The 11,323-nt window shown below is 46.0% G+C and overlaps 1 protein-coding gene and 1 pseudogene across 1 annotated transcript; one reads left to right on the forward strand and one right to left on the reverse strand.

Annotated features, from left to right (window-relative positions):
• The first annotated feature begins 383 nt into the window (after window positions 1–383).
• On the forward strand, window positions 384–7,998 carry LOC100383429 (sodium/hydrogen exchanger). The gene is made up of 15 exons (NM_001176080.2): window positions 384–615; window positions 921–1,129; window positions 1,225–1,343; window positions 1,904–2,001; window positions 4,764–4,823; window positions 4,925–4,971; window positions 5,055–5,249; window positions 5,383–5,429; window positions 5,529–5,595; window positions 5,849–5,949; window positions 6,048–6,149; window positions 6,613–6,751; window positions 6,847–6,909; window positions 7,026–7,109; window positions 7,374–7,998. The coding sequence occupies exons 2-15, from the start codon at window positions 959–961 to the stop codon at window positions 7,719–7,721; spliced, it is 1,641 nt and encodes a 546-aa protein (NP_001169551.1). The 5' UTR covers window positions 384–615; window positions 921–958; the 3' UTR covers window positions 7,722–7,998.
• Window positions 2,474–3,593, reverse strand: LOC103641385 (mucin-5AC-like; annotated as a pseudogene).
• Window positions 7,999–11,323: the final 3,325 nt, after the last annotated feature.

The following is an 11,323-nucleotide window of genomic DNA, read 5'->3' on the forward strand; positions in this document are numbered from 1 at the left end:
AAGATCTAACCGGCGCCTACAAATTCAGAGCATACAGTTTTGCACAGAAAAATACATCAGAGAAACCACTGTGGTCGTTCAGGTTGTTCTCCTTGACCAGCAGCGACAAGGCCGCTCAGCTCCTTCTTTATCCGTTGCCGTGCTGGCACTGTCATTGTGGTCCCCACCAAAAAGACGAGCGCCCACGTCGTCCACCCAAGCTGGTCGGTCCTCCCACGCATCCTGCCAGCCACGTCGGCCTGCCTCCGGAGATCCCTCCCTCCCTCCCGAGCACGCAGCGTGGCTTCCAATAACTGCTACCGACACGCGGGGCCCAAACAACCCGATCCCCACACGTCATGGACACGAGCCTCCTTCCTCGCGCCGTCGCGTGGCGGAGAGTGGGCGTTTGACCGCCCGCCCTGCCCTCGCGCGTGGGTTTTTCTTTTCCTTGGTTCGTTTGTTCCGCCTCGCTTTCAGCCTCATGGCCAGCGCGGGACTCCACCACTCCTCCTCCCCCTCTCCGCGGATCACCCACCGAACCCACGCGAAACCGGCGTCCAGATCTTCTCCCCCGCGGTTCAGATCCCCGGACGCAGCCGGCGCCTTCTGACTTGGGTTGGCACAGCCGTACAGGTTCATTTCTTGGTTGGATTTGCAGCTCCTTCCCGCTAATCCGTGGCTTAATTGCGGGTGCTTTACTGGTAGCCGCGATGCTGCTTAGCTTGAATCTTTTCTGCATCCCGGTTTATCTTTTTTCAACTTGTCTCTTGTTTGGTGATTAGAACAAAAAAAAAACAAGTGTTCTGCTGGTTTAATTAACCAAAACTGCACTGTTCAAGCAATAATTGAGTTCCTTCCTTGCATCCTGCAAAGTGTGGCCATGCTACGTCCTGTGCTGTGACTGTGAGCGGCCATCTGACCTCCATGTCTGCTACCAGGTTGCTTTGCGCTGCGGTGGATCTCCTGGCGTGGCGACATGGGCCTGGGTTTGGGAGCTCTTCTCAAATCCGGCGGGCTCTCGGTCTCGGATCACGACGCCATCGTCTCGATTAACATCTTCATCGCGCTGCTCTGCAGCTGCATTGTCATCGGCCACTTGCTGGAAGGGAACCGATGGGTGAACGAGTCCATCACCGCGCTTGTCATGGTGGGGCTCTCCGGCCTCCGCTCTCTCGCAGTCCGGGTGTCTGTGGTTTTGCTTCTGTGGGCACTGCTTTGAGTGTTCTTGTTTCCTGTATGTAGGGCCTCATCACCGGAGGCGTCATCCTGCTGGTTACTAATGGGACAAACTCACGCATTCTTGTGTTCAGCGAGGACCTGTTTTTCATATATTTACTTCCGCCGATAATCTTCAATGCCGGGTGAGTCTGCTTAGTACCACCGTGGTTTTTGTGTCTTAGGGGTTGTTTGGTTTATAGGGACTAAACATTAGTCCCTCCACTTTATTCCATTTTAGTTCATAAATTGTTAAATAGGGAAACTAAAATAGAGTTTTAGTTTCTATATTTAGTAATTTAGAGACTAAAATGGAATAAAATTGAGGGACTAAAAATTAGTCCCTAGAAACCAAACAACCCCTTAGATTTCCTTCCGGAGCCGGGTATTATCTTCACTATAAAACCCATTTAAACAACTGCTTTCCTCAAGTACAAAGTTGTCTTTGTGTTCTCCAGGGTTGTATCAGGGGCTTATAGGGACCCTTGTATAACTAAATAATTCAAATTATGAGTAAGCACCACTTTGTTTAAACATTTGTTTTTCTGAACTTGGCAAACTATTTCAGTAATTTAGGCTAACAGAACTGTGCTAGACTATCGAAGGAATCCCGTAAAACATTTTGTGTGGTTTGTATAAAATCCAAAGCTACATTTCATGAAAGTAATGAAGTATACCTTTTGTAAATGTTTCTCCACATTATCAGGTTTCAAGTAAAGAAAAAGCAATTCTTCCGCAACTTTATAACAATTATTTTGTTTGGTGCTATTGGGACTCTGATTTCCTTTGTAATAATCTCTCTTGGTAAGTTGCTAAAACCACTTGTGCAGTTTGCATGGTCTTACTTTGGTTTCACATGTATGCTCATATTGTCCCTAACCACACAATATTTTTGACGAAAAATATGTTACCGTTAGTATTTTGCATATAAAAAGCATGATCATGGTACTAGGGGCAGTTATATGTTTGAAAAACAATATGTAGCACTGGAATCTGGGCCTATGCCACACTTGCAGATTAAGAAAACTATCTGTAGACTATCAGAGCAAATAAATTCATTGGTTAGCAATGTACACCCATCACTCCTGTGTGTAGCTATTATGGCAGGATTAGGTTCTATATAAAACACTTGCAGTGCAAGCCAACTTCATTTTCCCTTGTCAGTTGTAATAATAGAGTGTTGAGGAGTAGTAGGGTTGCTGGCCCCCGCGTCGCCTCCGCCTGGGCGACACGGGCGGTGCCCCGCACCCTTGCCGCTGTCGCCCGCAAATTCTCTCTCCCCTCCCCTTGCCGCCGCCGGAGGGTCTGCCAGAGGCTGGCTCGGCCCCTAGGATGGCGGCGGCGGGGTGTTTCGCACGGATCTGGTGGGAGATGGCGTGACACATCGGCGGTGGAGCACATGGCGGCACGGTACCTACGGTGGCCGTAGCCGTGCTGAGGCGCGCCGTGGCGCACGCCGCAGAGCTCGTCGGGTGGCGGCTGAGGCCTAGGCGGCCATGCGTGGCGGGACGCCGCTGTGAGGGCGTCGCGGCCTGCCTCCGCGCCTCGCTCGTGGATCTGCTCCGGTCGTCGCCGCCATGCGCTGTCAGTGGGGCTAGGGCGACGCCGAGCTGTGCTTCTTTGAGGCAGGGGCCGTCGACACGTGCGTCGGCGGGCAGATCTGAGCAGGGGTCGGCGCACAGCGGCATGGGTGACTCGGCTGGGCCGGTGCGCTGGCTGCAGTGTGGAAGACCACTGGGTGGTGACTGCGGTGGAGCTCTGGCGGTGCGGTCGCAACGCTGTTGCTGCCTGCTGGGGCTACATTCTGGTCCCACGGCGGTTTCAGGCTTCCCGGCTGTGGGCGAGTGGCTACTGTGTTGAGTGCTTCCGGTGGTTGCGGTAGTGAGGGTCGGTGAGGAGCAGAGGATGGTGCAGCGACCGTGGCCTGCTCGTGCGGGCGTCGTGGCCTTGTTTGGGGCTGCGGCCGCCGGATCTGGCTCCTCAGTGGTGGTGTGTGGCGACTGTAGGTGGGCAGCAACCTGCAGTGCCCTAATGGCGTCTGCGGTGGTGCGCGTGCCAGCGGATCTGGCGCGTCGCAGCGGCTGCTGCCAGGGATGGCCGACGGGAGGTGCAGCTCGAGGTGCTGCCGTCGCTCGACCAGGTCCATGGGCCCAGCCAGAGGTGGTGGTGGTCGACGCAACTTTGCGGCTGTTGTGGCAGCCGACACGTTGATGTCCCTCTAGATGGGTCTGTGTGGGTTGTCTGGGCGGCGGTGGCGGCGGAGGTGGTTGCTTTGTCCCGGTTCCTGGCCGGTCGTTTTGCTGGGGTTTTCTTGGGCGAAAGCTTTGGCGACACCCCTGGGCGCTGCTTCCCCTGTTGAGGGTGTCGGCTCCTCAGCACTGTCTTACGTGGGCAAAAGCCCGGTCCATCTCGGACCAGCGACGGTGGCATCCCCGACGTCACTCCCTTTATGAAGGTGTCGCTTCTGAAGTTTGTCTCGGGCGCGTCGTAGCCTGTGGTGGTTGCTTTCGTCTTTCGGGTGCCGGTTTGCGTGTGGAGGTGGGAGCTTGCATCATGAAGTCGAAGCTGCTATGTCAGGGGATGTGGCTCGGCAACGATGACGTGGGGCGAACCCCCCCTTCTTCGTGGGTTGGTCTGCGTCGAAGATGAGGCATTTGGCGGAGGCGGGGCAGTGGATTAAGGTTTTGGAAGTCTCGCTGGTGAAGAATCAGAGCTGTCTCGAGTGGGGTGTCTCGTGGCTTGGCAACGACGACGCGTCGCAGTCTTCCTTCTCCTGTGCCGGTGTTTGTAATCGTCGTCGTGTTTCCTTTGGCCTTGTGCTGCCCGTCTTGGGAGTCGGAGCTCGTCACTTGTGTTGAGCTCGGCAACGATGACTCAGGATGGGTACTGTGTGTGTGGGTTGTTGTTGTCTGGGTTGTTTGTGCGCCCTGTATTGGTTTTGGGCCCGGTTTCCCTTAAAACTGGGTCAATTCTTTTCTTCTTAATTGAGAGACAGAGCTCCTGCCATTACGTTCAAAAAAAATAATAGAGTGTTGGTTTTGTGGTGCACCATGTGGGGTAGTACTTCAATAAGCTACACACTAGGTTCAAACTTGAAAAAGAAGGCTTTGAGAATTTGGATTAAGAGCATGGAGTGTTAAATGGACATGTTTTCTATATGGTAGGAGCTGGTGTCTCCAGGGATCGATTCTCCTTCCAAACCTAAGAATTGTCCTGAGACCTGGGAGGTCTAGTAAGTAGTATAGGGTGTGTGGTCATTATTTGTAATCCATACTGACTAGGGCATGCAAACAGTGGACATTGAAAAGAAGTCAGTTCCTTTTAATTCAAAATGTGCCCTTGCATATTCATTTGAAACCATGAAATCAGATTAATTTAGATGAATGCTAAATTAAGTGTGCTTCTTGATAGTTGGCCACCAAATAATTTATTGCTGATAATTAGTTCTTGAAATCTGTGGACGTCATCTTCATACAAGAAATTATATTCAAATATGACGTGTTCAAACCTTGTATTCGTCAAACTTGTTTTGCTCAGGCTTTTTTTTGGTCTAATGAACACATCAGGTGCTATGGGGTTGTTCAAGAAACTTGATGTTGGTCCACTCGAGCTTGGGGACTATCTTGGTTGGATATATACTTGACCCTTTTCATTCTCTGATAATCTGATTAGACCATGGATGCCATTGTCAATTTGCTAAAACTTGTTTTTTTACCCATGTTTGCAGCAATTGGTGCTATTTTCTCGGCAACAGATTCTGTTTGCACCTTACAGGTTTGTTGTTGAACAATTTGCCATTTTTATCTTATAAAAATTGAGATAGGAAGCCAATTTAATTGGAAATTCATTACTTGCAGGTGCTTAACCAGGATGAAACACCCCTACTCTATAGTCTAGTTTTTGGTGAAGGTGTTGTTAATGATGCCACATCTGTTGTGCTCTTCAATGCAATTGAAAACCTTGATATTGATAATTTTGATGCTATTGTTCTGTTGAATTTCGTCGGAAAATTTCTCTACTTGTTCTTCACCAGCACCATACTTGGAGTAGCTGTAAGTAATCCCCTACCGCCACTTTTGTGAGTCGTCTTATGAATTCTTTCCTGTGCCAAAATAATCAGAAAATCTACTCTGATGATTTGAGCAGGGTTCTTTTGACTGACTGATAATATTCTTTTCATGGCAGACCGGGTTGCTTAGTGCATACATTATCAAGAAGCTCTGCTTTGCCAGGTCTGCGCACTCTGTGGGGGTAGTTTATTGCATTTTACTTTAGACTACAAAACAACACACATTTGAAAATTACTGTTTCATGCTTGTGGTGACGTGCAGACATTCAACTGATAGAGAAGTTTCTATCATGATACTCATGGCATACCTTTCATACATGATATCAATGGTAAGTGCATGAATATAAGTTCCAAACGTCATAAATTAGCAAGTCTACTTACTTGTAAAATGTTTAGGATGTATATGAATACCATATGGTATTGATACTATATTAAAAATTTAACCTTTAGTTACTAATTTCTCTTGATTTGCTACATATGTTCTTATTTTTGTGTAGCATGCACTGATCTGAGTTTTCTGTTATCCTTTTGCAAACAACATGATACCAAGATTTGTTTCTAATATTTTCTTCCAATTTTCAGCTGTTGGACCTGAGTGGAATTCTTACTGTCTTCTTCTGTGGAATAGTAATGTCACATTACACTTGGCATAATGTGACAGAAAGTTCTAGGGTTACCACCAAGTATGTCTTTTCTGGATTCAGTTTTTCTAGCAAAAATTATGGTTCTTACTTCTTACATTATGTATACTAATTGCTGATTTTCTCTTTCCATGTTGCAGGCATACTTTTGCAACTTTATCATTCATTGCAGAAATTTTCCTTTTCCTCTATGTTGGGATGGATGCATTGGACATTGAGAAGTGGAAATTAGCTAGTAGCAGGTACCTTTCGCCTGTTGGAATGATTGATTTTGAAGGACTAGATATACCAACATAGATAACATACTAGTAAGAAAATTTCTGCTGTTATTAATTATCTTGAACAAACTCATGTATGAGTTATTGACTCTGCATCCAGTTGGGCTGATGTTATGTCAGTACAACAACAGCAAAGCCTTTTAGTCCCAAACAAGTTGGGGTAGGCAAGGCTGATGTTATGTCAGTCCTGAACTAAAATATTCTTGTTATACTGGTTCTGTTGTTGGCAAGAGGAACCTGTATTTGGAGATTGTTCAGTGAACCAGAATACCAGATCCTTCAGGTTTCTATTAACTGTTGTTTGACAAGTGAGCAGCAATGGCTCACAGCATCAGCTCCCAGTGGACGTCGTCTGTCCTTACTTTCTATAATGACCTCCCCCACCCAAAAATAATAATAATATCTATTTGTTTCTCCTATGATGCAGTCCTAAGAAACCAATTGCTTTAAGTGCAATTATTTTGGGCTTGGTTATGGTTGGAAGAGCGGCATTTGTATTCCCTTTGTCGTTCTTATCCAACCTAAGCAAAAAGGAGGCCCGTCCAAAGATCTCCTTCAAGCAACAAGTCAGTGCTAGATCTCTCTTCTTTTTTTTTCATTCTTCTGCCATTGTGTCCCTCTGGAAACCTGAAAGAGCTAAGTTGCTGGTATTTTCCGTTAGGTAATCATATGGTGGGCTGGTCTCATGAGAGGAGCAGTGTCAATTGCGCTTGCCTATAACAAGGTGATGTTTGCAGCGAATTCTCATCTGCTTTGAACCTGCTATCAGATTTTTACATGTCATTGCTTGAGCATCTATAGGAGGCTCTTCTTTACAATAGGCCATGTAAAATTTTGCAGTTTACAGCATCTGGTCACACTGAAGTGCGAGTCAATGCTATCATGATCACCAGCACAGTTATTGTTGTTCTATTCAGCACAATGGTAAGCCGTCTGCTATACCTTATTATTATCATCTTGTTCTTCATAGATGTGCGTGTTACATAGTCCAGCACAAAACATGACAATGAAACGGCCAAGGGTATAATAATAACTCATGTGATGTTTTTCATATTTGTTTCTTCATGCTGTATGTGAATATGCAAACATAATTAAAGGTCCATACACATGAATCAACTAGTGTTTTTTTATTTTTTGTTTTGAGAAAAGTGAAAGTACTACCGTTTTGCTAATTTACATGCCATTCAGGTTTTCGGCCTGCTGACGAAGCCGCTTCTCAGTCTCCTCATCCCACCAAGGACTGGACTGAACACGTCGTCTCTGCTCTCAAGCCAGTCTATGCTGGACCCACTCCTTACTAGCATGATGGGGTCTGACTTTGATGTAGGGCAGATCAACTCCCCTCAATACAACCTCCAGTTCATTCTCACCGCGCCAGCTCGCTCCGTCCATCGCCTTTGGCGCAAGTTTGACGATCGGTTCATGCGCCCGGTGTTCGGGGGGCGAGGTTTCGTCCCCTTTGTGCCTGGTTCGCCGGTGGAGAGGAGTGTCCCTGAATCTCACCTGGGCACTGTGACGGAGGCTGAGCGCAGTTGAAATGAGGCAAGAGGGATGCCGACAATTTTCTGTAGATCTTCAGACAGATACCACTCATACTCCTATTTTATTTTCAGAATCCACTGGTGCGAATTGTTCTTTGTAGTACCTTGTGCATATAGTTTTATATAGAGCTGCTACACAAGCTGCTGTAAATTTCTGGGAGGCACTCCCAACTGTAGATTACTGCAATTCATCTGTAAATTTCAATCTTGTTCAAGAAGAATGATCATATATTGGCATGTTTTTTCTTAGCAGTTGTATAATTGTGAGCCTGACACAACAAATCCCTTTTACCCCAAGAATGTTAAATGTAGAAAAGACAAGATTGTCAAAACTCCTAGTGACCCCCCCCCTCCCCCTACTGTTGGAGACTTGTTCTCAAATGCTATAAGTTAAAAACAAGGCAACACAGAGAATGTTAAACGATAAAGTCCTTCGTCCTTCGAAGCATTATTCCCCTTAGGATATAACGATCTTCGGACGAAGGCCATGAAGGACGAACCTTCATCATCACAGTATACATTAATGGAAAACGAAGCATATGAAACATAAAAGATAGCATGAATAATCATATAACATTATTCATTTAACTTTATTATATCATCATAAAGAAATAGAGACAATATCGAATTATAAATATACCTTCGGCTTGGAAGGAGATGAAAATACAAGTGTGACGTAAAAGCAAATGCCAAGTCAGCGTGAACAGTACGGGGGTACTGTTCACCTATTTATAGGCACAGGGTACAACCCATACAAAATTACATACATGCCCTTTACATTTGGTGATGATTCTATAGCACTCTATCGAGGTCTAAATGACCTTTTCATCTTTAAGTCGGTTCCCTTTTCTGCGAACCTGCCGAAGCTTTCCTGCTTCACAGCTTCGGCACTGTGTCAACCTTCGTATCTTTTGAGCTTCTCCCTTTCTGATACAAGTCCGAAGATACCTGTTCACACATTGTACTACAGAAATACTGTTAAATCCTATTTTTGAGGACCTTCGGAGGCCGAAGGTCCCCAACAGTAGCCCCTCGCAATATTAATTTGTTTGAAATAATAAATTTAGATTGCGATATGGACGAAGGCTTTACGCCGAAGGTCCGAAAAAACACCTTCCCTTTGCTAGAATAGCAACATTCAATGACAAGTGGGGTTTTTCAACTTTCAACGCACCGAGCGTATAAATACGGCCATACCGCAAACTCATTTTGCACGCTTTCTGGCCAACCACTCCCGCTTACTCGATTTTTAGCTCTTGTGCACTGTGTTTTGCTAAGCTTTCAGCTTTGAAGCTTCAGATTTGAAAATAGTTTTTTAGTGCTTCCGAAGATGTCTGAAGCTGCTAAGAAGGCTGCTGCTAAGATGAAGCTGAGTCTTGATGAAGAGAAGAACTTAGGATTTCTTATAGCGATGTCGAAGACCAACACAGAAAAAATCACCAATGAGATTCTGGAAGGACTGTCTGAAGATACTGGTGACAGTGAAAGTTATGATGTAGACAGCGGTGGCGAAGACTCCGAAGATCGCCCCTGGCGACCAAGCCATTCAGTTTATGGTAAATCAACTATCAAAGAAAATCATCTTGTTAACATGAGAGGAAGGTATTTCCGGGATTTGTCCATTGTGAGGGCCGACGAAGGGGAGAAGACTTGTCCACACCCTGAAGAGAATGAAGTCGTAGTATTCCGAAGCTTTTTGAAGGCTGGGCTGCGATTGCCCTTGAGCAGCTTCGTCGTGGAAGTGCTGAAGATTTTTGAAGTCTATCTTCACCAACTTACCCCCGAGGCTATCATAAGGCTGAACATCTTCGTGTGGGCCGTGCGAAGCCAAGGTCTGAAGCCTGATGCAAAAAGTTTCTGCAATATGCACGAATTATCATACGAGACAATACCTTGGGGTAAGGAACAGTATCACAATAACTTTGGCTGCTACAGTTTTGTTTCTCGATCTGGGTCAAGCTGTCCCGTGCCAACTTTTCGGAAGAGGTGGCCTAGCGGCTGGATGACAGAATGGTTTTATGTAAAAAATGATCTGAAAGCACGGGAAGACATCAAAGGTATAATCATGCGACCTATTTGGCAAAGCTTCGGCCTTCGGAGGCCGAAGGTTGAAATGAATGAAGCCGCCGAAGAGTGCCAAAGAGCCTTCGGCGTTGTCTGCTCTTTTATAGGAACAAGGGACTTAGTACAAGAGCATATCGCCTTCAGGGTGTGGCCGCTTGCGGAGAAGTGGGAAATGCCACAAGAAACCATTAAAGAGGCCGACGAAGGTGGACTTATCAGATTTAAGTACACTTTTAAATTTGGAGATAAATTTATTGAGCCAGATGATGAGTGGTTGAAAAGTATTGACAATTTAAGTGATGAGCTGCTCGGGACCTACTCGAAGGCTGAAGATAATGCAATGTCAGCAGCCTTCGGAGGCCGAAAAAAGAAGAGACTGAATCGAGTATTTGATGCCATCGGGTTTGTCTACCCTGACTATTGCTATCCCATTCGGAGGCAGAAGAGAAAAAACACAACCTCTGCAAAAGAAGAAGCTGCAGCTGCTCCTAGCGAGCCAGAACCGAAAAGAAAAAAGATAAAGGTTCTTACGCATCGGCCGCGTTATATTGAACCAGCTTCGGTGCCCGAGTTTACCGGGAAAACTTCTTCGGCCACCGAAGCTGCCTTGTTGCCAGAGATCGCAGAAACGGCCGAAGTGCCACCAAAGATAGAATCAGAACAATCAAACATTTTGTTGTCAGAAACAAAAGAGAAAACCGAAGCGCCGTCCACAGAAAAAATTGAAGAGGTAAAAGAAGCAACTGAGGGCTCCAAAACATCAGAAGTTTTGAGTCCTACAGCAATCATTGGGACAGCAAAAAATGAAAAAGTGCCAGCCGCAACTCCGAAGAGGAAGAGAATGGCTAATGTGCTAGATGTACTGGAAACGATCAAATCTTCGAGCACACCTCCGAAGAAGGCTGCTGTTACTCCTGAAACAACAGCTGAAATTTCTGGTTCTAGAGCTCCAGAGCAAGAAATTGAAGCCGAAGCTGGGCCCTCAGAGCCCGCAAAAACTTTGGAAAATGAGGCAGAAAAAATAACAAAGCCAACTTTTGAAGAAACTGGTGTTGTTACCCCCGAAGCATCCCCCAAAATTCGTGATTATATTTTTCGTCATGCTTCGGGGAAAAAATTATCAGAAAAAGAAGAACAAGAGGCCCAGCATTATGCCCAAAAACTGAAATATCCAAAGGGGGCGTTAATATTTAATGGCAGTGGAGAAGAAGACTTCTTGTATTGTCTTCCCGACAGCAAGGAAATTTCTGTCTGCCGGGAGATGAGCAAGAGCTTCGGATTCCCGACTTTAGAAGACGGGCTCTCAGTGCTTTCGAAGAACGATCTGGCCGATAGCCTGGCTTACAATAGCTTAAAGGTACGATATATGAAATCCTTGTATTTTTCCGTTCGTTTAAACCCACTGACACACATATTTCTTTTTGCAGGGCTTGATACTTAGCAATGCTCTTAGAGCACAAAAAGATGCTGAAGACGAAGGGTGTACAATAGCCCTGAGCAACCTTCGTTCCGAAGTAATTGAACTGAGGAACG

The sequence above is a fragment of the Zea mays genome, chromosome 10 (genome assembly GCF_902167145.1).
Source record: "Zea mays cultivar B73 chromosome 10, Zm-B73-REFERENCE-NAM-5.0, whole genome shotgun sequence".
Classification (NCBI taxonomy): Eukaryota; Viridiplantae; Streptophyta; class Magnoliopsida; order Poales; family Poaceae; genus Zea; species Zea mays.